This window comes from Eremothecium cymbalariae, chromosome 1, assembly GCF_000235365.1.
Source record: "Eremothecium cymbalariae DBVPG#7215 chromosome 1, complete sequence".
NCBI classification, from domain to species: Eukaryota; Fungi; Ascomycota; class Saccharomycetes; order Saccharomycetales; family Saccharomycetaceae; genus Eremothecium; species Eremothecium cymbalariae.
Window position 1 is genome coordinate 322,515 of NC_016449.1, and position 25,741 is coordinate 348,255.

Here is a 25,741-nt window from a genome sequence, read left to right on the forward strand (position 1 = left end):
TGTTTGTTAACTTTGCTGTTCTCATCTCTAGTGCAGGAAAATATAAATTGAAGTTTTCAGAAATCGACATTTCGATGGAGAGGAATAAACAAAGCACAACTTCAACAAGAAACAAGGTTCATAGTCCTCAATGCTTAAAGAACAATTATACCTCTTGCTGAGCATATTTGCTTCGCGTGCCGATAAATCCAAGATTTTGAAGTATTTTGAAGAGGGCACGCAACTATCTATTAAAGAAATATTAGAGGTTATATGTGTATTCTGGCCAGAATTGGATGATCCACTAAATTTGGAATTCATATTTGATCATATCGGTGTAGAAAGAACAAAGAACAATGATCTAATTTTCGAACTACTTAATGGTGACGAATCATTAATAGCCTTGGTTGAGATTAATCCTGAATTGACTGTTCAGAGGTATCGATGGATTAAAGAATACGTCTCTAGTAGACTGGGTAAGTGGCAACTTTCCATAGATGAAGTTGATTACAAATTTTTATTTTTAAGGTCTAGAAGTATTATTTGCAATGAAGTAGTTTCCGATGTGATGTTTTACAAACCTCTGTTTCGCAAATTGAAATATTTATCGTCTTCAGGGGGTGCCACTGCTTTTTATGAGTGGGTTAACGGGATCCTGAAGCCTCTGGCGCATGTTAACCGTCGAATTGAATTGAACATATCTATTTATGAGTTTGAACAGAAAAATTGTGAAGATGTCATGCAGTTATTCGGTGAAATCTACACTGATGTGCTATCTGCATATAAATCTGTCATGTACTTTGAAGTGTCTCCATACATGACATATTCTGGCTGTTACGATGTATTCCTGAAGAATTGCTTATCGCTGGATAAATTTCCTCTGGATACCTACAATAACTTTCAGAGTTTTAGATACGTTGCTTCAGAGATGAATCCTATATTTGCGAAGGATCCTAGCTTGAACAACTTATTTCAACACCAGCTCTTGAAAATATTATACGAAAATGGCCAGAACTTAATTAAGATTCCGTTGCCAAATTTACCAGATGAATTAAGGAATGTTTTAGAGGGCATAGATAGCTCAGTGACGATTGACGATGGTATCACATCAACTGAGTTGTTAGATTATTCAAAATATATGGATGCATTAGGCATTCATAGCCTGAAGGAGATACATACTTTAAAAAACTCTAACGAGCCAAACCAGCTATCCTCATTTATGTCCATGAGTAAATATCTGCTATCATCTTCTCCGTCTATTGAAACCCTGCAATATTTAATTTCTTCTGACAAATTGTACCCAAGCTTATCAAAGGATAAGCAGATGTCCGCGATAATAGAATCTCTCCTATCACTCGGCGAATTCTCTATTCTACACGAATTCATATCTAAAGCAGGCTTTCAGATAGATGATTCTGTTTTATTGAAATATTTTTGGCGTTTCTTTAATGGTGCTACAAATGGATCGCGGAATAGACCAGAAATGATTAAGGCAAAGAATACACTTTCCTTATTACCTGCAGGTAAATATATGCACTTGGAAGTTTTAATGGACGTTGCAGATAAATTATCTGAATATTCTTTAAATTATTCACGCAATGTACCATTCACACCATCTCATCTATTGGAATTTAAGCAGGACCCTCTTCGAATTATAAGCAAGCTCTTAGAATTGAACCCGAGTCTATATTTGAATTTCGATCTAACGTCGACGATAATGAGAAAGTTGTACGTGGGATTAGAAATTCCATGTGAAGATCCTAACTACGAAAAGGAATTGACGCGATTGACTGTTCAGCATATTGACTGTGCCCTAGTAAACATGGATTTACAATATGCTTATGAAAAAACGATGGAGTTGTTTGATAAACATGGTGATATATCGAAATATTGGTTGACGATCTTTCAAGTCGGTAAGTTTATGGATCCAACCTGGCCAGATAACGAAATCCCTACAGAGATTATCTATCTACAACTAGAAATTCTCAGTAAACTGTTGCATATATGTCCGTTCGAAGAGGTTGAAGCTGTAGTATCATTATGGAGTGGGTTGGAATTAGAATTGTCAACCAGATCACATGTAGATGATCCTTATTCTTTATCTAATAATAAGGCAAATAAGAAACTTCAGAAAGAGATCGTCAGGCAAGTTTCATCTAGCGTTTCCAACTTTTTATCAGGGGGTATCAAATGGGCAATAGGGGATGATATGAATAGCGGTTAAATAGAGTTTTATGTGTTTACTAAATACTAAGGGGGCTATTCTTTATGCAATATTACCATCTCTCTGATTTTGACAAGAATTGGGCAGGGAATCTATATCTGGCGTAATTGATCTAGATGCAGAATCCTTCGTGAACCTTCCTAAGAGACTTGTTATAGAACCATCTTTATGTTCCGTATGTTTAGGTGTTGAGACTTTACTTTTTTTATTAGCAATCGGGAAATCTATCTTTATCTGTTGTGGTTTATGCAGCTTCATAGCATCATCCGCTGTCATTAATCCACTGTAAAACCCAACTACTCTTTCATGTGCCTGAATTTTTCCACTATCAAAGTTCAATACTTGCAAACCGCATCTTGATACAGCCCTGGATAGTGCCACATATGCTTGTCCCTTTTCAAAGACTCTCCTTAAGTCCACTTTTACCTTACTCAAAGTTTGACCTTGCGATTTATGGATTGATAATGCCCAAGCTAATATTAGTGGTAGTTGAACTCTGGTTACAAGCGGCTTTTCGTTTTCATCTTCTACAGCCCATGCTTCCTCACGAACAAGAACTGTCCTGGTTGAATTATCAGGTTGAAAGAATTGCACCAAAGGTAGTTTTTTCCCCTTGGAACTTAAATGAACTTCTTGTAATAGTTTTTTCTTTCTTTCTAGGTTAGCCTTCACGTTTGGATCTGAAACATCGCAGTTAACTTTTAAAAAGTCGAATATCGAATCTCCAAGTACGTGTACGGTTTCTTTCTCGTCAGCTTTCCTGAATTTTTCCCTTAAAGCCTTTTTTACAACACTTGTTCTTGTCTCTTTCTTTAATTCCTCATCATCTTCATCTTTTGGAACTTTGAAATCATTTTTAATTAGATAATCTTTATATTCTTCCCACTCTTCAATGTCCATATCATCATTGTTTACACTTTGGTAAAACATATATGTTCCTTCGTCTATGAAATCGATAACCTTCCCCAAAGATCCGTTAACTAGAGTTTCATCAAAATTCTTAATATTCATAACTTGAGCCCCAATTTTGAGATCTAATTTTTTTGGAGCAAGAAAGTTTGCCAACAACGTCTCTTTTAATTCTTCATTGGGCAAATCACCTCCATCAATTGCATTGTATGTTCTGCAATCGCCTTCCAGTTTAACTAGCTGACTATTATTTGCCCTGTCGACCTCAGCTCTGGTGCTGTATAGCTGAGCTGGAATAATATCATTTTGTTCAAGAGGTCTTGAAAGCTTCCTGAATTCCAGTTCTGTTTCTGGAGATATTTTACCAAGTCGCATATCATTTAACATCTCAATAAACTTAGTATCGCCTTGTTGCCTGAAAACTTTAGTCAATATGATAGTAGCATCTATAGCTTGTTTCCAAGATTCAGAATCAAATGCAAAGACGGGTTCCTGATTATCCCTAGTCACAGGAGGTAACTGAAAAAAGTCACCACAGAAAATGAGTTGGATACCGCCGAATGCTTTGTTACTTTTCCGAATCTTCCTTGCAATAAAATCTAACTTATCAAGAAGCAGCCCATCAATCATAGATATTTCATCTATTACTAGACATTTAGAATTAAACCATCTTTGTACATGCTTCCTAGACCTTTTAACTTTCTTTAGTAAATTTTCCTTAGTACCCTTTCCCAATCCAATACCAGCAAAAGAATGTACAGTAATACCTCCAATATTACATGCAGCAAGACCCGTGGAGGCAGTTATAGCAACTGAGCCTGGGCGGTCATATTTATCTTTCAATTTTTTAATCATCTCTCTCAATAAAATAGATTTACCTGTACCTGCACTCCCAGTGTAGAATATATTTAATCCGGCATCAGCCAACTTCAGAACCTTTTGTTGCTCTTCACTGAGAACTACACATTGTGATTTCTTATTTTTAGAGTAATCCAAAACAGATAATGTATTTTTCGTTTCTTTAACCATAGCTGCATAATGTTCGGGTGATGATATAACCTCTTGTGAACTGGGTTTCTGAGTATGGTACGCCAACTCCTGATTGACCTGAGGTAATAAAGCACTCTCCTCAATATCAGAACCAAGCGTTTTAGTAAACGGTGAAGAATGAATACAGCCAATAAGATCCTTCGATTGCTCCTTTTTCAATTCATCATTAAAGGGCTCGTGTTCTAAAGGAACATTCTCCGAAAAATGCAAATTAGTGTTAAAAATACCTCCAGAATGAGAAGCATCCTCTCCCTTTGGTAAAAAATAATTAGAACTGACGATATTAAGTCGATCGGAATCTACCTTGCACTGTTGTAGGTTACCAGGAATATTTACGACGGGCATGTCGTTCTGGGGATTACGAGGAGAAGAATTTATAACAATCACTTCAGGTTCTGGGCTTCTCTTATGCTTCTTATTTGAAGTGGTCTCATATCCTCGTTCAATACAATTTTCTTTAGCTTCCACGAATTGTAAAATTTCATCATCACCGCTGGTATCCCACATGTCGTGCATCGGATCTGAATATCTATTGAAATCTTCATCACCTCTTAAATCACGCCGCTCACCTTCTACCGATAATCCATGTTTAAACCGTTTAGGTTCAGATCTGCTGCACAATGATCTATCCAAGTTTTGCGCCATTGGAATGCCACAACCGTATTGTCTCAGATAATAAACTTTAGAAATCTGAGACGACCTTAAAGTATTAAAGCAACGGTTACAATACCCTAACATACACGGAGTACATATACAGTGAAAATGGCAAACAAAAATATTCTTTTTCTTGCAGAATGAACAAAATGTTCAAAATCTCACTCCCAATACCCTAATATCACTATTGCAGTGCTCAATGTCGTTGTTTTGAGTTGTTTGTATGGCTGTTTATGGTTGAATCTGGAAGTACCATTTTGAAAATCTTTTTAAAATTGGAGATTATATGAAAATATACACGAAAAGCATATTTCACGCGGTTCTTTCTCTGGTTAACAGATGAAAAGTGGACCTACCAATATATTGAACAAGAGCTAACCTGTTGAATTGCTCCAAATTGAAGATGAGAACGGAGCAGTTGGTATTTTCCAGAGGAGAAGTTGTTTTGAATAACGTTTTACAATGTGGACAAGCGTTTCGATGGGTATGGAATACGGAAAAACAGTACTATGCGACAAGTTTGTTGTTGAACCAAGAAAAGGGCTACAAAGTGGTTATTTTAAGGCAGAAAGATCATTCCAGTGTAGAATATTCGATTTTGAACGATGAATCAGACGAGTCACTTCGACAATTGAGGTCCCGTCTCACAAGTTATTTGAGGTTAGATGTATCCCTAGATAAATTTATGAGTGAATGGAGGAAAATGGATCCGCATTTTATTGGCAAATCACATGGGGGAGTGAGAGTGTTATATCAAGAGCCATGGGAAACGCTGTGTTCTTTTATTTGCTCTAGTAATAACAACATTGGACGCATATCAAAAATGTGTCATTCGCTTTGCATGCATTATGGAACACATATTGGTAAACTCGATGGTGTGCCATACTATTCTTTCCCAAGTAGTGAGCAAATTGTTAGCCAAGCTACCGAAGAGCAATTAAGGACGCTAGGATTTGGTTATAGGGCAAAATATATAATTGGAGCTGCTGAATTAATGGTTCAGACCAAGCCCAAGGGCATAAGCGACACAGCGTACATGAATTCTTGGGTTAAGGAATTTTCAGATAACGAAATAAGAGAAAAATTCATGCAATTTCCTGGAGTGGGCCCCAAAGTTGCGGATTGTGTATGCCTGATGGGTATGAAGATGGAAAACGTTGTCCCGATTGATGTTCATATGAAAAGAATTGCCCAACGAGATTATCACTTCACAGCCAAGGAATGTAAACTGTCCGAATTACAAAACAAGTTGCAAATGCTGCCAATAACCAAAAAAAAGTAAACTTAGAGTTGGAACTAGCTCGCGAGCTACTGATGAGTAAATGGGGACCCTACGCAGGCTGGGCACAATGTGTATTATTTGCACAAGAAATTAATAGGACTACATTTGTCACCGTTAATGATAGTTTCTTGATAGAAAAGACCAAACTAGTTGATCCTAAAGACAAGTTATCGATTGTCGATGAGAAACCGAGTAAAAGAAGTCTTGAAGTTTCTGTTAAAGCTATTGAGTATTCTCCCAACGGCCGACCTTTAAGAAGAGCGTCAAAGAAGGTTAAGTACTCCATATGACGTTGCTATAGTGGCATACCTGATGCATATGCTCTAAATGAAATATTTAATCAATAGATTTTTATAAACTGTATATACAGGAATCAATATATGTACATGCCTTGCGATTTCGTTTTTTCCCTCAGGGCTCATTTGGTTTCCTCTGATGTCTCTGTTTCCAACTGAGTCTGAGCTAGTTGTTTCACATACTCAGCAACAGTTTCCAATTCATCATACCTAGATACCGCGTTGCCCTGCTCTCTCAACTCCTTGACAGCATTGCATGCTTCTTCCACTGCAGATTCGCTGTTCTCTGAGGTGAAGATGATGAACGCTTCTCCAGCATCTGATATCTTGTTTTCCGACGTTGTTAACAGCTGCTGAATTGAGTCATTTCTTGAAGCAAACTTCTTCAATTTCAAAGTTGCCAAATACTTTAGCCCATCTACGAACTTCCTATCCACCGTATTTTCGTCAATATACTCGCTGATACCAAACACAGCAAGCTGGAAACGAGAAAGCATTTCAAAGGACTCAACATCCTGCGCCGCCTCAGCTTGCAAGAACAGCCCTTCAAAATCTTTTATGAACTCAGCTTGATGTTCTTGAAAGTCCTGCTGCGCCAACCTAAATGCCCAATCACGTTCACTCAAAACATGTCTTATTCTCCACATCGTTGTCCTAATTCTCTCATCGACATCCTTATATACTTCCCGTGAAGACTTCATAGAATGCAATAATAGATGGTTCTCACGGGCTAAAATGTTACGTTCCTTTAAACAGGTGTACCACAATGAGTGCAAATCCTCAAAAGACTTTCTTCTCAATTCAGGAATCGTCCAGGACCTCGATTTTTGATCTAACTCCTCCGGTTTTCGCATAAATTTCTGAGCACTAAAAAATTGCCACAGCGGGTGATCCACTGGACACTCCAAATTTCCAGCGGCTGGTGGAATAGGAGCTGACACCTTCAAATCTCTGTCATGATGTGTTTCTTGTGTTGGACGCCTCACATTAGATCGTGGTTCCGGCTTAGGTTTAGGTTTGGTATATCTTGTTCTGGCAAGAGCACTCACAGTACCATGGAACCCCCTCTTGGCAGTAAATAGCATAACTCTCAAGTACCTTCCAATCAATTTCCAACGGGCTCAATAGAGCTACAACTCAACTTTCGAAACTACTAATGACTTTGTAAGTACTATCATTTCAAGTTCGAAAACTTGAAATGTAAAATTTTCACCAAGTGGGTTACCCGTATCTTGTGAACAGTGCCATTGAGGCTCTTCAGAATTGGTAAGGTTAAGCTTTAAAAAAGTATAACTCAAGCCAATAATTGGTGGTTGACCTTAGTGGGACAAGTTAGTATTTTATGATCCAAAGATGTCTGATACTCCGTTGGACTTGTTGAGGTTAAATTTGGACGAGAAAGTTTACGTAAAATTGCGGGGTGCCAGAAAACTTACAGGTACCCTGCAGGCTTTTGATTCGCATTGTAATATCGTACTTTCAGATGCAGAGGAAACAATTTACGAGCTGGTTGACGGCAACTTGAGGTTTGAAACGAAAACCTCAGAGATGATATTTGTCAGGGGAGATAGTGTGACATTAGTTACTGCACAACCTGAAGAATGATTAAAGGTAAGAAGAAGGGGAGAATACACGGGTTTACTTATGTAACCTAATATTGCATATGTACAGTATATAAAAAAACAGCCGGAATTTCTGGAGAATGCAATATCTCATAGTTTTCAATGATGATTCCAGATGAGGTTATCTTCTGTTTTTTTATCTTAGATCCTGCGAATATATATGAGTGTGTGTCGTATAAGTTTACTTCAGTACTTTGCAAGGGATATTAGATACTGTTACGTCTATGTTGCAGATGCATTCCCTGTGCAGAGAAAGGCTCATTACCTGGGATTTTGGGCATATTACCCGTTTTCTCTAGCTCTTGGAAGAACATACGACCATATGCAGCACCCACTTGATATATTTCTTCAAATTTCGCGAAATCTAAAGTTGCGTAGGGTTCAATTGGAGGACGGAAATAAATGACTCCTGGAGTACTTTTAGCCTTCTCTAGAGCATTTACAGAGGCTACATATCCAAGCCTCATTTGAATTTCTGCCATGTTAGGAATATTTGGATGTTTGGAAAATGGGTTCCAACGATTAAACAATATCCAGAAGCCATTAAGGGAATCTCCATATTCCATCGGCGTTCTATCATCTACAGATCCCACGTCCACAGCAAATATGGTTTTACATCCACGAGATTTCATTTCGGAAACTGGAAGATTATCTAGATAACCTCCATCAAGCAACATACTGCCATTATCAGTCAATGGAGGCAATATTCCGGCTAAGGACATGGAAGCACGGATATACCTCCATGCATAACCAGAACTATGAATTTCCTGGACCGATTCTGTAATGTTTGTTGAATTACAGTAATATTGGATCCAAAAATCCTCAATTCTAATATCACCAAATGATTTCCAGATACCACGGTTAAATTCGTGGCCGGTTGTGTAAGAAGTGACGGGCCATGTCATATCGCTTAACATTCTCCATAAAGATCCAATTCTGCCAGCAAACTTCTTCACCCTTCCATAGATGGGAACCAAATCATAATCTTTAGCATACAATCCACCAACAAAGGATCCAATTGAAGTACCACCAATCATATCGATTGGGATGCCATGTTCTTCGATGGCTTTTAGGACACCCAAATGACTAATCCCACGAGCACCACCCCCACCTAGCACTAAGCCTATAGCTTGGCCAGATAAAATCCGTGCTAGCCTTAGAAAGTCATTTTTATGAGCATAAACAGGGGTGTAATACTTCTGTTTCCTTTGAATATATTTCAGAGAAATATTTTCCATAGTGCTCTTGATCGAGTCCGGCAATAATTTTACGAAGTTTTCTTGGGTTTTCTTCGTCAATTGGTTTAAGCGCTCCTTTTGGCGAAGTCTCTCCATAAATACAGATGCAGGGTTCAAAAAATTCACGCCGGACTTTGGCTCCGATCTCTCTGAATGTTTTTGAGAACTGACAAACTGCATATGATGGTGTTGATGAACCCACATTCTATTACGAAGCCATTTATGAGTCAAACCAGGTTCAACATACCGCTCCGGATGCAAAAGTAACAACTCCGTCCTTGCAGTTGTCTTGTTCTTCAATAGCAGACGTTCGTATTCACCAATGTCAGGTTCACTAGTAGCGTCTGCTAGAAGCAAAATGCAGTCTCCTTGAGAAATACATGTTGAGGTCCAAGAAGAATTTATAGGGGTGTCTGCAATATACACAACGACCTCGTAGAGTTCTTCAAGTTGAGTAAAATAGCCAGATTGTTTCAAGTTAGCCAACTTATCAAAAGCATGTCTACCTAAATGAGAAAGTGTGGTACTTTGAGTCAATCCGATAGTAGTCCTTCCTACTTGTTTGAAAGCTGAAACCAGTTTTGTGGCAAACTCTTCCACTGGTAGCCCTTGCGTGATAGGTAAAATAGTGATAGTCTTGTAATTTATTGCCCAACTAAAGCTGTCACTGCCCCAGCTTGAGCTGCTAACAGAGGATGGAATCATTAGATTAAAATCATATCGGTACCCATTCGCATTATTCATAATTTTTGTGGGTTCATCACTATCAGAATGTTTCTGCAATATATTACGCGCCACAAGCCTGCTGACGCGAATCATTATTGAGGGATGTTCTAAAGCAAGCACTTCAAACAACGTCCTTGGAATACGTGCTAGTTCCGTGTCTCTTACAGCAACAACGGTGGATAACCGATTCACTGCTGTTATAACTTCAACCTCACCAAAGCTACAACCCTGAGAATACTCACCAATAACCTGTACATGCCTCTTGTTTAATTCCTTTCTTGTCTTCTTTCTCCTCAAAGATGAAAGTTTTTCTTCCAATGGTTCTTGAGTCTTAGTTCTTTGATGTAATTGTCTGAGCCTGCCATTTAACACCACATAAATTGCGTTTGCTGGATCATTCTGTTTAAATAGCGTTTCAGAAGCTTCTAAGTGTACCCATTCCAATGCATAGTCCAATTTTAGTATTTTAGGACTTAGAAGGTTGGTCAACGTTTCTGCAATTCTCAAATAAATCATGAAATATTTGTCGCAAAGTTTTTCTAGCACTCCTAGTGCCACGAACCCAACATATAAGTCTGTTTTAGCCCTCAATGAAACAAAGGATTTAAAACCTATTACAGCTGCTAAATATCCTGCAATACCACCAGGTTTTACTGTGTAAAGAACATGCTCAACAAGGTCTTCCTCAGCTTTGGAGCAAACCTCTAATTCACCTGATACGATATAATACAACCCTTTACTATTAGCATTTTGTTCCAACAAAATAGTTCCGCTCGAAATAAACATCGTTTCCAAACCTTGAGCAAATTCGACCTTGGCAGAATTAAAGTCTAGGTTTAGTGGTTCCTTTTCAGCATATTTGGCACGTTGGGCCTTCTTTCTAATCTTGACTTTCTCCGGAGATAAACACTTGAAGACTTCTTGATTTAATGATTTTGTTTGGGATACAGATGCGAAGGATGAACACAACGATGCGCTTGAAGTCCTTCTGTGCTTCACTAGGAAACTATCCTCATTTGGGGGCATGATATTTTCGTTCGTAATACCCAAATAACCAAATATGCTTTCAACAAGTGCCATTCTCCAAGCAGATTCCTCGGTTTCTTCTGCTGCAGAAAAGGAATAGGAATTGGGATTCTCATTTAAGTTTATTTTTGAGGTTTTTGTACTCAATGTTGACGGAGATGAGATTGAAGGATGATGGCTATTAGAATTGTGTGGTTCTCCTTGATGTAAAGTTATATTGGTGCTACTATTATCCTTTGAGTATTTCTGCGCCCTAGATAAACCTGAAGAAGCATTTGTAGTACGGCAGCTGAAGTCCTTCCGTGATAAAGGAACGTTAGATAACAAATCGCCAGGGTTAAATTGGTCTCTGGATTCAAGGGCAATATGACGAGAACCCTTGGTGGACCCCTGAGAGATATTCCTTGCACTACCTCTCTGATGTCTGTGAATATTTTCTTGAGAAGGTAACTCGTTTGATTTCCTTTGTATACTCTTCAATAGCGCATCCTGCAAGTAATACGGCAACTCAAAATTAACACGCCTATTCAATAATACCTCTGTGTACATAATCTCCTTAGTCAACCCTAAGTAAGAATGGGCTGTTTGGAAAGTGACACGATACAACTCTGTGAGAATCATTTGAATAATATGGGAGGCAGACCGAGGGTATTTTACCATTAGCCGCTTAAACGCACTGGCGGGGATCACTGCAACTGTGCAGTCTGTAGAAGCATATGCAACAATTTCCGGAAGAGATTCAGAACTTTTTTCAACTATACTATGATTAGAAATTGGAGAATCATCGATGTGTCTGGGTACAGGTGAATAGGATGGGGTTGGGGCATTGGGCATATTCTGAAGTGAAACGTCATATTTTTGATACGCCTTGGTTAAAGCTATGTCTACGTTCTGCGGTTCCTGTAGGGAATCCAAGAACGGGAAAACAGAGGGCCGAAAGGAAGTATCTACAATACACTCAGTCGATGGACTTTTGGCTCCTAGGCCATTTGTCTCCGTCATAGGGGCCTGGTTATCTGTGAAAAGTTTAAGGATGCTTACAAGGGAAGAGACATGGTTTCCCGCTGTGACCTTGTTTAACAATTGGAATCTTTCACCGTTAACTCTTAGATCATCGTCTGTGGTCTCATACTGGTAGTCATCTGTTACAGGCTTCGCGCCATTATGGCTGTTGCTGTTTTCGTGAGGTGTAGCAATCTTATGATAAATCTGCAAAGTCCCTTCCACAACAATTGAAAACCCAACAGAGTCATCAAGCAGCATAACTTCATCCTGTTCTAGACGCTGGGTTCTCATCGATTTAGTAAGTTCATGGAACACCAACTTATCGAGATTTCCAAAGATTTTGATAGCACTCAGAAATTCGTCAAGGTAGGATGCAAACCCAGACCTGCGTTTATCCTCAGATGTATTCATAAAAATTGCCTCATTATCCTCGATCATCTGCCTGTTTTTGGCAAACATATCATCATCTATATCGCGCTTCAAAAGGGAATAAGCTGAGAACACACGACTTTTAAGAATAAGATGCGTGAGAAGGGGTAGGAGAGCTCCACATAAAGCCAATAAATAAAATGATGCACCAGAATAGGAAATATAACTTATTGCAGCAGAAGTCATCCCAAGGAACACAAATTGAATCACTTTCGAAACAACATAAAATCCATTAGCAAATAATGACCCGATAAAGGATGAGCAGGATATAAACCAGTGCGCTAAAGCTCCCTGAGAATCAGTAGAGTTTATTAACACCACTGAATTTTCAAGCTCTTTACTCATTATTAACAATCTTAATTATACTGAAAGAGCCTGGCGCTTCTGAACTGATCTTCAAAACTTAAAGGACCGTTCCATTTGAAACCACCTTTTGTAGCGAAGAGAGCATGTTTTGCAGTCCATTTTTTAGATTTTTTTTTACCTTCCCTTTTTTTCAGGGTCGGTATGAAATGTATCGACGATAAGCGATATCAGTACGATGGATGGAAATATAGCCAGACCAAGCACTATGCGTAATCCTGAGCTAATGATAAACGGGATTTTAGACGGCACGGTATTCGAAAATAGGAGGGTTCCTGTGCTTGAGGGTTTTATGGAGGTTTTTCGCAGATCAGAAACCCGTGCTTAGCAAGCAGCACAGTGCAAGCGGATAGAGGCGAGACACAATTTTAAACGACTAGCAGTTATTTTGCCTGCATAAGCTCAGTCAGTGCCTTACTAAGATTAATTCTTTTGGAGCTAGCAATTACTACAAAACCAATACACGCAATGTAGTATATATATGTAACCCAACCTACTTAAATTACTAGTGAGAAGACCTTTCAGCCATTGGAAGCTTCTCCAAGGCCCTCTTGATTGCAACTATACCTTTTTGGAGGTCCTCTTCGGAGATGACCAATGGGGGCGCCAAACGAATGATGTGTTCGTGAGTTGGTTTGGCGAGCACACCTTCGTCTTTCATCAATAGACACAAGTCCCAAGCGGTCCTGTGGTTAGCCTTCGATGGATCTATAACGATTGCTGTGAGTAGGCCCTTACCACGAACTTCAGAGATAACACCATAGGATTCCGTCTTTAGTTTCTGCAGGTCGGCCTGGAACTTATCACCCAATACACGGGCACGTTCGACCAAGTTTTCCTTTCTAACGACCTCTAACGCAGCTATAGCAACGCGGGAGGACAAGGGATTACCTCCATATGTGGAGCCATGAGAGCCTGGAGAGAAACACGACATGATCTCCTTCGAGGACAGCACGCAAGACACAGGTAGAACACCGCCTGAGATAGCCTTTCCTAACAGAATAACGTCAGGCTTGACGCCCTCTGAGTGTTCGTAACACAACAACTTCCCAGTACGTCCGATACCAGTCTGAATCTCATCACAGATGAACAACACATTGTATTTACGGCACAGCGTCTGCACACCCAGTAAGTAGCTCGAAGGAGGAACGACAATCCCTGCCTCGCCCTGAATAGGTTCCAAGATAATGGCCGCAATCTTATCCCCAGAATGTTCAAGAGCCCTTTCTAAATCCTCAATCACACCATACCTAATAGACGCTCCCGCCCCACCAGGCAACTCGGCAGTAGTGTTGGCCAGGAATGGCCCAAAATCCTTCTTCGAGTCTTCCTCATCTGTAGACAACGAGATAGCACCAAACGTGCGTCCATGGAAATTACCCTGTGCCCCCAAAACTATAGCCTCACCCTGAAGAATGCCTTTCTTCATGTACCCCCACCGTCTCGCCAACTTGATCGCAGTCTCAACGGCTTCCGCCCCAGTGTTCATTGGCAAAACCATCTCGTATCCAAAGTACTCCGTCACATACTTGGCAAAAACAGCAAAACAATCATTGGAAAACGCCCGCGAGGACAATGTCAACTGCGACGCTTGATCAACAAGTGCCTTGATGATCTCAGGGTGACAATGGCCCTGGTTCACCGCAGAATACGCAGACAAAAAGTCCAAGTATTCCTTCCCCTCGGGATCCCAAACATGTGCACCTGACGCACGGTGGAAAACCACAGGCAGAGGATGATAGTTATGGGCTGAATACTCGTTTTCGTACTCAACTGTAGTTTTCGAAGAAATATTAAAATCAACTGACACCATTATATTCTACACAAAAAATAATCGTTCCTTTTCAGCAAATAGCACCTTGTGTATACCTTCTCGTTAAACTCTTTTTCGTTGTCAAAAAGGTCCTCACTCAGTCTTAAAAACTTGTATTTTTCCTACTTTTCCAAAAGCAAGAGAACAACCAATATAGTTATATATATATACAACTTGATGATGTGATCAACATAAAAAGAAAAAGAATTGCAGTCCTTTAGTCAAAGAGGAATTAAACAAGCCGTCATCTTGCCTAGGTGCCTCCTCCAAAAATATTGCTCTTATAATCCCGTAAATATGGGATTCTACAAAGTGGTGATCATCTATTTCGCTATCAAGTGTACATAGGGGCATATCTTTCGCTCTTTATTTCGCATAGCGGTCTCTGTTCGTTCCGTCCAGTTCCGTCAAGTTCCCATTATATTAAAAAAACCAGAGGGAGAAAGGACGGCGAAAATACGAAAACGATGAGACGAGATGACGAAGACGTCGGGAAGGGAGTAGGGTGTGGTTTTGGTCCTTCTGTGGGCGGGTAACGCGGGACGATCGCCCGTGCACCTTTGTTTACATGTAAACAAACAACACCCACACATATTAGATATAATGGAGTTACCCGGCCGAGATCTAGCCGGTATATAAGTTCCAGAAGTTTCCCGCCTGTTCCTCCCTTCATGTCCGTGGCGTGGGTTGGAGCCGTTGTTGTCTGTCGTTTCTCTATAGACGTCTGTTCACGCTGGAGTTCCTCTGTCGGAGAATGCTTGGATAAGGATATAGGCCGGCTCTTTCAACCTCTCCCAGATATACAGGAAAGTACCAGACGAATATAGCAGAAGCCCCAGACATCTTATAGGAACACACACAAACACACATCATGACGACCTCAAGACCAAGTAGCGGAAACACGATGGCGGGTTACAAAAGACAATTGAATAGCAGGACTAGAGAGGGTTCGGAGCAGTGTAATGAGTATCAGAATGAGCTTTCGACAATCGGAATGCGTATCAGGCAGGCGGTAGACAACGGCTACCAGGCCCCCCACGATCCTGTAAGAGGGCGTGATGATGCTCAGGACCAGTTTTCGAATGTTTGTGTGCAAGATAACTCACGGTTTACAACCCCTGAATACAAGAGAACGTCTATGGAGGGTGGCAGGCAGCCACCGATGCTTGTGAACCAGCGTACTATGTCTTCATCTTCGTCGTTAGAAGCGTGGGAGACGAATCTAGATGAACGTTTAAGTTTGATTGAGAACGCGATAATGCGCAACAAGTTAGGGGCAGGCGATTTTATGATGAGTGGTACCAAGAGAGGGTTTGATCAGCTAGAAATGGATAGGTGGTAGGCAACTTTGCGGGATACAACAAGAAAAGGAGGGATAAGAGAGAGAGGAGCGGTGTACGTGTGCGGCCAGTCGGACAATTTTTATTATGTTATTGTTTTATTTTTGTGTAACTTGGGAAACGAAAAAATGCTGTCTTGGATGCTTTTATTTATTATATATTGGAAGGAGGAGGTTTGCGGCAGCAGCTGCGGAAGCAGTTGCACGTGATACCCCGTCGTCTTATGAGCTAGAAACCGGCCTCCAAATCTCGCAACATAGATAGCTCTATATCTCGCCGGTACCCGCATAAGTGATCTGAACGGCCTTTGGGGAGCTGGATACTGCTGTCATTAGTTCTAAGATGGAACGTTGCAGGGTATATTATTTTGTTATAATAGGAAGATTGATTATATAATCCCAGGAACCCCTTTCTGCGTGCTCGAAGATATGTCATAAGCTACGATCAAGCCTTTGCTCTGAACATCGCACTGGATCTTCCCTGCTTTCTCTAACCAAGGCACGCTGTGGTCTAGTGGGATGACCGTTGAAATATTGCGAGCAGTGGTGGTTGTAGAAGGAAGATATTTGGGGCGATAACAAGGGCATATCATCATCGAGTGATATAAAGGTGTTTTGAAGGTATTGATCCGCTACATGGCGACTATTGTTTTGCCATCATTTATGTCCCTTATAGTATACTTTATAAGTGCTTATCGTTCGGCCAATAGCAAGTTTGGAATTGTTCAAAGGTTGCTTAGCAGTCGCTATAACAACACACAGCTTCTTATATTGGGTGGCGTAACTGTTATTTCATATTATATACTGGGTCCTTCAATATCAGGCTGGCTGTCCCCAGGTAGCGCAGATATGTTCAAGAGTTCCCCAAGGGAGGACAGATATACCACCGGACTAACGAACAGTCGGAACGACTGTTTTGCAAATTCGTCGATACAAGCCCTTGCATCGTTGCCTGCGTTGGCAGAATACTTGAACGGCGTTACGGAAGTCGTAAGGAGCACACGTCAGGCTCTGGGCTTATTGGTTCCCAGGGACGATGCAGCGGATTTCAGCGATCACGGTGGAATGCCCTCGAAAAAGTCGGCGTCGCCGTTTACAGATCCAGCAGCGGTGTCAGCAAACTGTGCAGCTGCAAATGGCAAGGAGCCCGAAGGGAACCATGTGACTCCGGACTTGCTGTTACCGGATCTTCGCATGCACGAAGCCCTTAGCATTATGATCCACAATCTGCAACAGCCTGTGAAGAATTACACACAAACCTCGCTGCAGCCATTGTTGCATACTTTGGAACAGATTCACAATGCCAAGATTTCTTCAGGACAAAACGATGCACACGAGTTTTCGCAGATCCTCTTTGAGACGCTGGAAAAAGAGCGTCTGGCACTGAAGACATTTCTTGAGAAGCAGCAGCTTTCAGATATACGTATTCCAGAATTCCCTTTTCAAGGTTCTCTGGCTACTAATCTCATCTGTTTGAGGTGCAACAATTCCTCTAAGGTAAATGTACACCGTTTTACAATGCATTCGTTGCCTGTGCCCCAGATGTCTAGTGCAAGCTTAAAAGATATGATGTTCGACAACCAAACAGAGACAATTGAGGGTTATTCGTGCATTTCGTGTAGGTTGAGAGCCATTCTCAACAACGAAAGACAGCGCGATTATCATAATGTCTCACAGGAAGAGCGAGCAAAATTGGATGATCTCGCTAAGCTTCTGCCACGCATTTGCATCAACGACGACCTACCGGAACCCCTTGAACTTTACGTTAAATCATACCATAAAGATGGCTGCCATATTCCGAGCCTCAAATCCAGAATACTAAAACGTACCGTTGTAGTTAGTTCTCCAAAAGTCCTTCTACTGCACTTATCTCGTTCTGTTTTTGACGGTGTCACCTACACCAAAAATTCCTGCAATGTACTTTTCCCAGAAGATCTGATCCTCAACGAACAAGAAATTAAAGAAGACAGATGTATAGCCGTACATTGCGTACGCTACAAGCTCCAAGCAATGATCAAACACACAGGAACTCATTTCCAAGGTCACTATGAGGTGTTCCGCCACAAACCCGACTTCGTAAAAGACCTGAAGTCCCGCGCAGTCTTCATATCTTCGCCCACCGTCGCCCTTCCCGTCTGCACATCCTCCTCGACATCCAAAAACGCACTACTGAGTTTTGCAGCCAGTTATAGCACCCCAATAACCGAGGCCATCGACGCAGTAACTACAACGAGCCCTGCCGCCGAAACCATCCCCGACACCACGCAATGCAACAACAACAACAACCCTCCACAAAAACCGCCCAGATCCTCAACCCTCAAAAGAATCGCACACCTGATGCCCAGCAAACAACAAACCACCCCCTCCAGAACAACAGACTCCAGCAACTCCTCCGAACAAGAAATCCACCCGATACCCTCCAGCGAAGTCTCCTCCAACCCCGCCGTAGGACAGCCCCACCGCCCATCCTCTGCCTCGTCGAACATGATAAATACTCACTCCGCCACTGCTACTACCTCCACCGACGACATCACCGACTGTCCTGCCAGCATCACCGCCCCGGCCCTATCCACCCCCAATCCAACCACCTATAGAAAGATTAAACACGTCTCCACCCACCCCTGGTGGCATATCTCCGACACCCAAGTCGCAGAACGTAAGACCTCCGAACTAGTCGCTGAGACAAAGCATGTCTACATGCTCTACTACCAGCAACTACCACCCTAATCCATACACACTTTCTAGCTCTTCTACCTCTCTAGACCCTCTTCAAGCATCTAATCATTGCTCCTTTTGTATATCATCTCGTAGCACGTGACCCCATCGAACCCTCGACTTCTTCGAATGTCGTCGCACGGCCCCCAAAACGCGTGCTTGGCTGGCAAAGCAGAGCCATTTTGACTGGCATACAAATTTATTAATTTTCCAAACAGATCACTCAGCAAAGTAGCATTCTAGGCCAGAATAAGCAAAGAATAGAACGATGTTGAAGGTATGAGAAGTATTTATTTTTGAATATTCTTTGTAATGAGAGATAATGAGGATGACTTGTGTGGGATAGTTTTTATTTTTTAGGGATTTTTTAGTTGATTGGGATTGGGTTGTTGTGTTTGAAGGTGTTCAAAAGGTCTAGTATAATATAATAAAATATATTATACTTATTGTCTTTCATTACAAGGTTAGTAGAGAAGAATATATGAGATTTGGATTGAGTGGGGATTTGGGGGAAATAATATTTATACTAACGAAAATTGAGGAGTTTTAAACAGGGATTTAAGTTAAAGAAGGAGTCTAGTAGTTTTGCGAAGGGAAGGATTACATCTGCAGATATTAGTGGGCCAAGCCAGGAGAAAGGGAACAGTGGGATTTATATGAATCGTCTTAGAAGTCTTTCCAATACGTCTCTTCGGGGCGTGAAGAATAATGGGGGAGGGGTTTCGCCCTCGAATGAGGTTCCGATTATTTTGAAGGCTTTGTACACGTACCATGCGCAGTCGCCTGGGGAGCTTTCATTTACCAAGGGGGAACTTGTGCATGTTATAGGGGAGGATGGGGAATGGTTTGAGGTTAGTAGTCCTGATAGTGGGAGGAAAGGGATGGTTCCCAAGAGTTATTTCGAGCCAGTTTCCAGGAGTCGAGTTGTTTCCACGCAGAGTATTTTGGTTTCGCCTCAGCAGGCGATGCAGTCTGTGAAGGCAGGTTCGCTGTATGCGATTGTGTTGTATGACTTCAAGGCTGAAAAATCAGATGAGTTGAGTGCTTTTGCTGGGGAAAATCTATTTATCTGTGCGCATCATAATTATGAATGGTTTATAGCGAAGCCGATAGGTCGGCTAGGGGGGCCAGGGTTAGTTCCTGTTGGGTTTGTGAGTATTATTGATATTAATACTGGATATGCCACGGGCAACAATGTTACAGACGATATTGAATCTGTAAATTTGCCTACAGTACAGGAGTGGAAGAGTAATATTGCCAAATATAAGGCGAGTAACATTTCCTTGGGGTCTGTAGAGCATCAAGGGCGCACTAATTCATCTATGAATCCCACGTCATCTCAGCCACATAAGATATACCCAACAATGATGCAGACTTTTGAACAATTAGTAGTAGTAAATGCTGCTGTAGAATCATTCCTTTTGGAAGGTGAAAAGTATTGGTTTCATGTAGTTTGTGATTTAGATGACGGTTCTTCGCACTCCTTGAAGCGTTATTATGAAGATTTCTATGACCTCCAAGTACAATTATTGGATACTTATCCTGCTGAAGCTGGGAAATTAAGAGATAGTGGTGGACAATGGACGAAGCGAATTATGCCATATATTCCAGGACCGGTCCCTTACGTTACTGATAGTATTACCAAGAAGAGGAAGGATGATTTGAATATTTACGTCAAGGAATTGATCACATTGCCGCCACACATTTCTCAATCAGCATTGGTGAACTCGTTATTTGCCATTAAAAACAATGGCTTTGATAGACTGCTACCAAACGAAAACTTCGGCTCAAACTTGGAACGCGATAATGATGACACAGTGGCACTAAACAAGCCGAGGATTGGTCTCCAGGAGGAATCTACTCTGACTGGTACTGATCTAAAACGTTATGAGAAAATGGGCGATATGTCGCTGAACGACGCGAATATCTCAACCAGACCCACAAGTCTAGCAGCAGCACCCCCTCCAATAAAGCCAACAAAGATAAAGTTTTATTACAAGGATGACATTTTTGCATTGCTTTTATCCCCAGATATCACATTGGAGGAGCTAAAGAAGAAAATTGCACCAAGAATCGATTCGGAGAAATTTCAGATCTTTATTAGAGCAGACGATGACGTTGCTACAGAAATTATTTCTGATGAACAAGTGATAGGAATTATCCAGGAAAGATTGAAGATCACTGTTTTAGATGCTTAATAATGAAAAATCAATATTTCTCTTTCTCTTTTTCCTTATTGATAGATTCAACAAACTTACATGCAATTTATTTCATACACTTCATATACGTTAGTGATGTTCAATTTATCCAACCTTTTTTTTCTCTTGTTGTTAATTTATGGACTGTTTTACTGTTGAATGCACCTTTTATGTCTGCTCAGATTGCCCTGACAGATACTAACAAACTGACTAACTCTCATTGAGTTGACACAACTTATCTGACGCTGATATTGTTACCTTAAAATGCTACTAGCTTAATGTTTTACCAGTGTTTTGTAATCTATTATGTAACTATACCGATTTTACAATCTAGAATTTTTTTTTGACTTTAGTTAATCTTCATATTCCATATCGATTTCCATTTCATCAACCTCACTATCGCTCGTATCCATTTCTATGTCAGACGCTATTACTGTCGTTTCTGACATCGCCATTTTTTGATGATACCAAAGAAACCAAGAATTGTATAAATATGCACCCCAGTTGACCCATTTCACCAGCTGTAGATTACTCCCGTATACACTTTCCCATATAGTGCGATATATCTGTTGCTGCGAAGCGCTCTCATCATCATCATCATCCAAATTCCTCAATAAATCCCAAATCTGCCCCTTGATGGCCTGGGGTATCAGCTGGTAATCCAACGAGTTCGATGGATCACTCTCTTTGGCTGGTTCCAGAGCACAATATTTCACTTTTTTAAGCGGACCATCACTGATTGATAGGTTTTCCAAATCCAATATGAGTTTTTGTCTTTTGTAAATCGTGATATCATTTGGGTCAGAGTGAGGCCTCTTCATTTTAAACGAGCTCATTGATTGAACTGAATACCGCCAATCTTGGCTCTATATAACGTCAATATATTCAATCACTTTAGCCCTGGAGTTCGCAGTTATTGAAACTCTGTGCGACCAAACTTCCTTGACTGTAGATAATTCTAGAACCGTTTATTGATTTAGTGTCAGGGCTAATAATTCCTTTCTTCTAACAAGCTCCCTTAGCCATTCAAATTTCTTAGAGACTACCCAATCCAAAGTACATACAGCCTCAACACACTAGTTCGGTTATTATTCCTAATAAACATATCTACTTGGTTTTGGGTAGTAAGTTCAGCTCAAGGTTGTTAGGCTCCAAACTCCTATGTTCTACGGATCACGCAACGGAATCGGAACAAAAACACCACAGCCTGAAAGAAAGGAACACAACAGCATAACAGGATACTTGGTTTGATTGAAATACAGGTAGTGTGATAGTGATTTATTGCAAGTATACGTGGTATTGGAGCCATGTTTCATACCACAGCGATCGGTCATAATATATATGAGACAGAGGAGTCAGCAAAGGGGCAGGAGCAGCCGGGTGTTGTATTAGATGATTCTAGTAGTAGTACATCCATAATCTCAAAGCAATCCAGTGGGGTTTCCGGGAACTCAAACAAGGAAGAACTTGAGCGGGAGTTATCTCAGATATCTAGTTTACCTAATGAGTTGACTAAGTTGGTTGATATATTTATATCTGATTTGAAGCAACCGAAGTATTTGAAGCCTTTATCGATTTTTCTGTTATCTGGGTTATTTCAACAATTCTACAATAAATTTGATGCTGCATGTTCGCAGTATGTAAACCGCCAAAGCAGTAACGGAGTTTTGAATGCCAGTACGTCAGCTTTGGATAATTTAGGGTTTGGGACTGCCAGAGAAACGTTGAGTACAGGTTTGAGTGGTATATTAAATAGAAGCAGAAGTGGTAGTGGGCCTTATCACAAAAAGCGTTCATCTTCGTTATTTGGAACTGATTCACAGAACAATTCTCAGTCTGTTTTGAACCCTGAAGAGATTCAAAGGCACTTGAGAATCCAGGAAACCAATACTCTGAAGATTGATAGATATTTGGATATTTGCGAAAGGGATATATTTCAGAAGATTTTGGAGGTGGGCACATCGGTACCGGGTAGTTCTCAGACTTCCGTTCAGAATCGCAAAGCTCAAGTTCTGGATTTGTTTCGTAACAGTCCTGAATTCATGGAATATGATACGATATTAACGTTAAAGATCCAGCATTTGAAAGAGCTAGCTGAAAGTGGCAAGTTAGATTTGCCCGAATTTTTGGGAATGTCCAGGAACTTGGATATTGATTCACAATCCTTAGGTGAACATTTAAAAACACTAGTAGAGGACCGTATGTCCCCTGTAGAGAAAATGGCTCAATTACTACAGATACATGAAAAAATGACAAGATTGAAAGATGCATCGAGCAATGATGATTATTTGTCATTGTTGCTATACGATATTATATTGAATCCGGTCAAGATGCTGTACTTGAATATTCAGTTTATTAAACTTTTCAGATTTAACAAGAAGCTTGTTGCAAATGAACAATATGCGCTCACTAATATGACTGCAGCAATGTACTTCTTAGAGAATTTGACAATTAATGATCTACCTGATACTGTAAAAAAGCATGCGTCTCCGGATTTCATTTTTGTACTATCAGAAAGAATTAAATTGCCAGATATTGACTCTGAGGATAAACCAGAGTTACCGCGAACCAATTCTTATAAATTTATGATGGGGTCGACACTAGATAACTCATTGAGAAATATATTTGGAAAAATCAAATCTTATACACCTCCAACGCCAAACCACACTGTTGCATTAAACTCAGGTAGTCATAACCAGCAATATCCCGAACATACAGCATCTCAGCTCTCAAATCAAAGCCAAATACAGCAAATTCAAAACCATAGACCGCAGACCCAGCTCCATAATGATGTTCCAAGTAGGAACAATTCACAATCATCGTTGAAAGTGGAAGAAATTGTCAAAAGCAGAATAATCATCCCTGAATCATGGAAAAGGTTTAAAGGCCGTGAATTTAAAGATTTGAAGGTCTCTGAGCTAAGAATGGTATTTGACACCTATCAAAAACTATTAAGGACACTAGAGTCATGACTGCATTATTTCGTCCAATCAGTTACACATAGCTAAAGTGAGCTCAGTTTGTCTACAAAAGCATGAAGATCCTTATCCTCGCGTGGTATATACTTCCTTTTTATTAACTCGCATATTTGGTATATTTTAACTTTGGTATAGTGAAGGGAGCAACTAACGTTCGATAAGTACTCCACAACCATTACTTTCTCTTCGTCATTATTATGTTGCCGTTTTAATGTCCTACTGAGCAGCTCAAACCCCTTCGGATCATTTTCCCTGGCATGTTGCAGCCCATGTATTATAGGAAAGGAAAATTTGCCTTCCGTAATATCATCTGCGAATCCCTTGAGTGAGATCATCTTTGAATCTTTTAAATTCAGGTAGTCGTCTCTAACCTGATATAGCACCCCCAAGATATTAGTCAAAGGCACCAAAGAATATTCCACCTTCCCTTGAAGGCATTCCATGATCCTTATGGTAAGGCGGAATAACCCTCCGGTTTTATTCATAACCATTTTATAGTAATCTAGTTCCGACGGCACTATAAAATTATCTCTCCAATAAATATCCAACCCTTGTCCTCTATGTAGATTCATCATTTCTTCATTGAATATTAATAGAAGCTGAGACAGTACCTCCGGTTTTTGATTCTCAGCTAGCTTTTGCAACAGCGACATCGACACAAAATACATATAGTTTGCCGTGTTTATAACCATAGGTAACCCAAATACAACATGTGCCGACGGCTTCCCTCGTCTCCAAATAGAATTGTCCTCTATATCATCAATAAGTAAACTTGAAACATGCAGAATCCCCACTAGCTGGGATATAATCGATACTTGCTCAGAGGAAAGTTTGTAAAACTTATTAAATATTTGTATTAGCTTATTTCGAAAATTCTTACCCGGTTGTAGCGCAAGATGATCATATGGTTGCTTGATGATATATTCTTGACTAGCTGACCAAAGAACTGGCCGTGCCACGAGGTCTTCGATTAAATCCATGGCGGTCGATCCTTTGGCTGCTATCCCAGTCACTATTTTCCTCGTGTCTTCACCTTTACTGCTGGTATTTGTATAAAGACGCAGGCCGTGAGATGCCTCCTTTATCGCCACGTCGAAATTTCATTTTCCGTTAGTGCAAGGAAGCCTATTCACTAAAAGGACCCCTTAATGGATTGCAAATAATTACATCCTCGAACCAAAAGGTTGCATGACTAAATCTAGGAGTCCCCAAGTTAAAGAAGCTAATATTTACGATTAGGCAGGTGTTGGATTGGTAATGGAAGGCGCTTTAGGGATAATTTTAGAAGGACCACTGCCTATTACGAAGTTGTATCTACTTGGCGTGGTAACTTGCACGTTAGCTGTCAGAACCGGGTTGCTTAATAGATTTCCGCATGATGTAAATTTACTAATTAGGAGACGGCAGTATCACTTGTTAATTTTATCGTTTTTTGATGTTAAACCAAGGGATTTGGTAATCTCCCTTGTTGATTTGGGTTTTAAGCTGTCGAACCATGAAAGGGTCGTTAACAACTCCAAGAGATACTTGTGGAATTTACTTGTATTGTCCACGGTAATTACTCTGTTAGCATACACCATTGACACCAGGATGCCGTCTATGGTTGAAGTATTAAAAATTAATATAGACTACTTCACCATGAGGCTGGAGAAAACTTCTGTGCTAGCCTGTTACACACACATATGCCTAATTCTACTAACCAGGGGCTACAAAGGATGCCTGCTTTGTTTTCTACCGGGATATATACTTTATTTTGTGGGAGAAGTACTGAATAAAATATATGTGAAAGGCATAACGAGGCATGTTGGCGAGCGGTTTGCACGTCAGAATGGGTAAAAACTGCATATTTTGACTAATATATAGAGTAAAATAGTACATAAACCAATTATGCGACA

At 40.5% G+C, this 25,741-nt stretch overlaps 13 protein-coding genes and 1 further gene across 13 annotated transcripts; 8 read left to right on the forward strand and 6 right to left on the reverse strand.

Moving 5' to 3' along the window:
- Positions 1 to 130: 130 nt before the first annotated feature.
- Positions 131 to 2,203, forward strand: SEC39 (Sec39p; the record flags this gene model as incomplete). The annotated part of the gene is made up of 1 exon (XM_003644178.1): positions 131 to 2,203. The coding sequence occupies one exon, from the start codon at positions 131 to 133 to the stop codon at positions 2,201 to 2,203; it is 2,073 nt and encodes a 690-aa protein (XP_003644226.1).
- Positions 2,204 to 2,245: 42 nt separating this feature from the next.
- Positions 2,246 to 4,900, reverse strand: PIF1 (DNA helicase PIF1; the record flags this gene model as incomplete). The annotated part of the gene is made up of 1 exon (XM_003644179.1): positions 2,246 to 4,900. One exon carries the CDS (start codon positions 4,898 to 4,900, stop codon positions 2,246 to 2,248), a length of 2,655 nt encoding a protein of 884 aa, XP_003644227.1.
- Positions 4,901 to 5,219: 319 nt separating this feature from the next.
- Positions 5,220 to 6,388, forward strand: Ecym_1160 (the record flags this gene model as incomplete).
- A 128-nt stretch (positions 6,389 to 6,516) lies between these two features.
- On the reverse strand, positions 6,517 to 7,479 carry MRPL4 (mitochondrial 54S ribosomal protein uL29m; the record flags this gene model as incomplete). The annotated part of the gene is made up of 1 exon (XM_003644180.1): positions 6,517 to 7,479. The coding sequence occupies one exon, from the start codon at positions 7,477 to 7,479 to the stop codon at positions 6,517 to 6,519; it is 963 nt and encodes a 320-aa protein (XP_003644228.1).
- A 268-nt stretch (positions 7,480 to 7,747) lies between these two features.
- LSM3 (U4/U6-U5 snRNP complex subunit LSM3) lies at positions 7,748 to 7,999 on the forward strand (the record flags this gene model as incomplete). Its single annotated transcript, XM_003644181.1, has 1 exon — positions 7,748 to 7,999. The coding sequence occupies one exon, from the start codon at positions 7,748 to 7,750 to the stop codon at positions 7,997 to 7,999; it is 252 nt and encodes an 83-aa protein (XP_003644229.1).
- Positions 8,000 to 8,222: 223 nt separating this feature from the next.
- NTE1 (lysophospholipase) lies at positions 8,223 to 12,785 on the reverse strand (the record flags this gene model as incomplete). Its single annotated transcript, XM_003644182.1, has 1 exon — positions 8,223 to 12,785. One exon carries the CDS (start codon positions 12,783 to 12,785, stop codon positions 8,223 to 8,225), a length of 4,563 nt encoding a protein of 1,520 aa, XP_003644230.1.
- Positions 12,786 to 13,308: 523 nt separating this feature from the next.
- CAR2 (ornithine-oxo-acid transaminase) lies at positions 13,309 to 14,616 on the reverse strand (the record flags this gene model as incomplete). Its single annotated transcript, XM_003644183.1, has 1 exon — positions 13,309 to 14,616. One exon carries the CDS (start codon positions 14,614 to 14,616, stop codon positions 13,309 to 13,311), a length of 1,308 nt encoding a protein of 435 aa, XP_003644231.1.
- An 871-nt stretch (positions 14,617 to 15,487) lies between these two features.
- On the forward strand, positions 15,488 to 15,958 carry Ecym_1165 (uncharacterized protein; the record flags this gene model as incomplete). The annotated part of the gene is made up of 1 exon (XM_003644184.1): positions 15,488 to 15,958. The coding sequence occupies one exon, from the start codon at positions 15,488 to 15,490 to the stop codon at positions 15,956 to 15,958; it is 471 nt and encodes a 156-aa protein (XP_003644232.1).
- Positions 15,959 to 16,591: 633 nt separating this feature from the next.
- UBP16 (putative ubiquitin-specific protease UBP16) lies at positions 16,592 to 18,682 on the forward strand (the record flags this gene model as incomplete). Its single annotated transcript, XM_003644185.1, has 1 exon — positions 16,592 to 18,682. One exon carries the CDS (start codon positions 16,592 to 16,594, stop codon positions 18,680 to 18,682), a length of 2,091 nt encoding a protein of 696 aa, XP_003644233.1.
- Positions 18,683 to 18,938: 256 nt separating this feature from the next.
- BEM1 (phosphatidylinositol-3-phosphate-binding protein BEM1) lies at positions 18,939 to 20,868 on the forward strand (the record flags this gene model as incomplete). Its single annotated transcript, XM_003644186.1, has 2 exons — positions 18,939 to 18,947; positions 19,225 to 20,868. The coding sequence occupies 2 exons, from the start codon at positions 18,939 to 18,941 to the stop codon at positions 20,866 to 20,868; spliced, it is 1,653 nt and encodes a 550-aa protein (XP_003644234.1).
- Positions 20,869 to 21,221: 353 nt separating this feature from the next.
- Ecym_1168 (uncharacterized protein) lies at positions 21,222 to 21,704 on the reverse strand (the record flags this gene model as incomplete). The annotated part of the gene is made up of 1 exon (XM_003644187.1): positions 21,222 to 21,704. One exon carries the CDS (start codon positions 21,702 to 21,704, stop codon positions 21,222 to 21,224), a length of 483 nt encoding a protein of 160 aa, XP_003644235.1.
- Positions 21,705 to 22,175: 471 nt separating this feature from the next.
- Positions 22,176 to 23,840, forward strand: MUK1 (guanine nucleotide exchange factor MUK1; the record flags this gene model as incomplete). Its single annotated transcript, XM_003644188.1, has 1 exon — positions 22,176 to 23,840. The coding sequence occupies one exon, from the start codon at positions 22,176 to 22,178 to the stop codon at positions 23,838 to 23,840; it is 1,665 nt and encodes a 554-aa protein (XP_003644236.1).
- A 32-nt stretch (positions 23,841 to 23,872) lies between these two features.
- Positions 23,873 to 24,826, reverse strand: BTS1 (farnesyltranstransferase; the record flags this gene model as incomplete). Its single annotated transcript, XM_003644189.1, has 1 exon — positions 23,873 to 24,826. One exon carries the CDS (start codon positions 24,824 to 24,826, stop codon positions 23,873 to 23,875), a length of 954 nt encoding a protein of 317 aa, XP_003644237.1.
- A 277-nt stretch (positions 24,827 to 25,103) lies between these two features.
- DER1 (derlin) lies at positions 25,104 to 25,682 on the forward strand (the record flags this gene model as incomplete). Its single annotated transcript, XM_003644190.1, has 1 exon — positions 25,104 to 25,682. The coding sequence occupies one exon, from the start codon at positions 25,104 to 25,106 to the stop codon at positions 25,680 to 25,682; it is 579 nt and encodes a 192-aa protein (XP_003644238.1).
- Between the last annotated feature and the right edge of the window lie 59 nt (positions 25,683 to 25,741).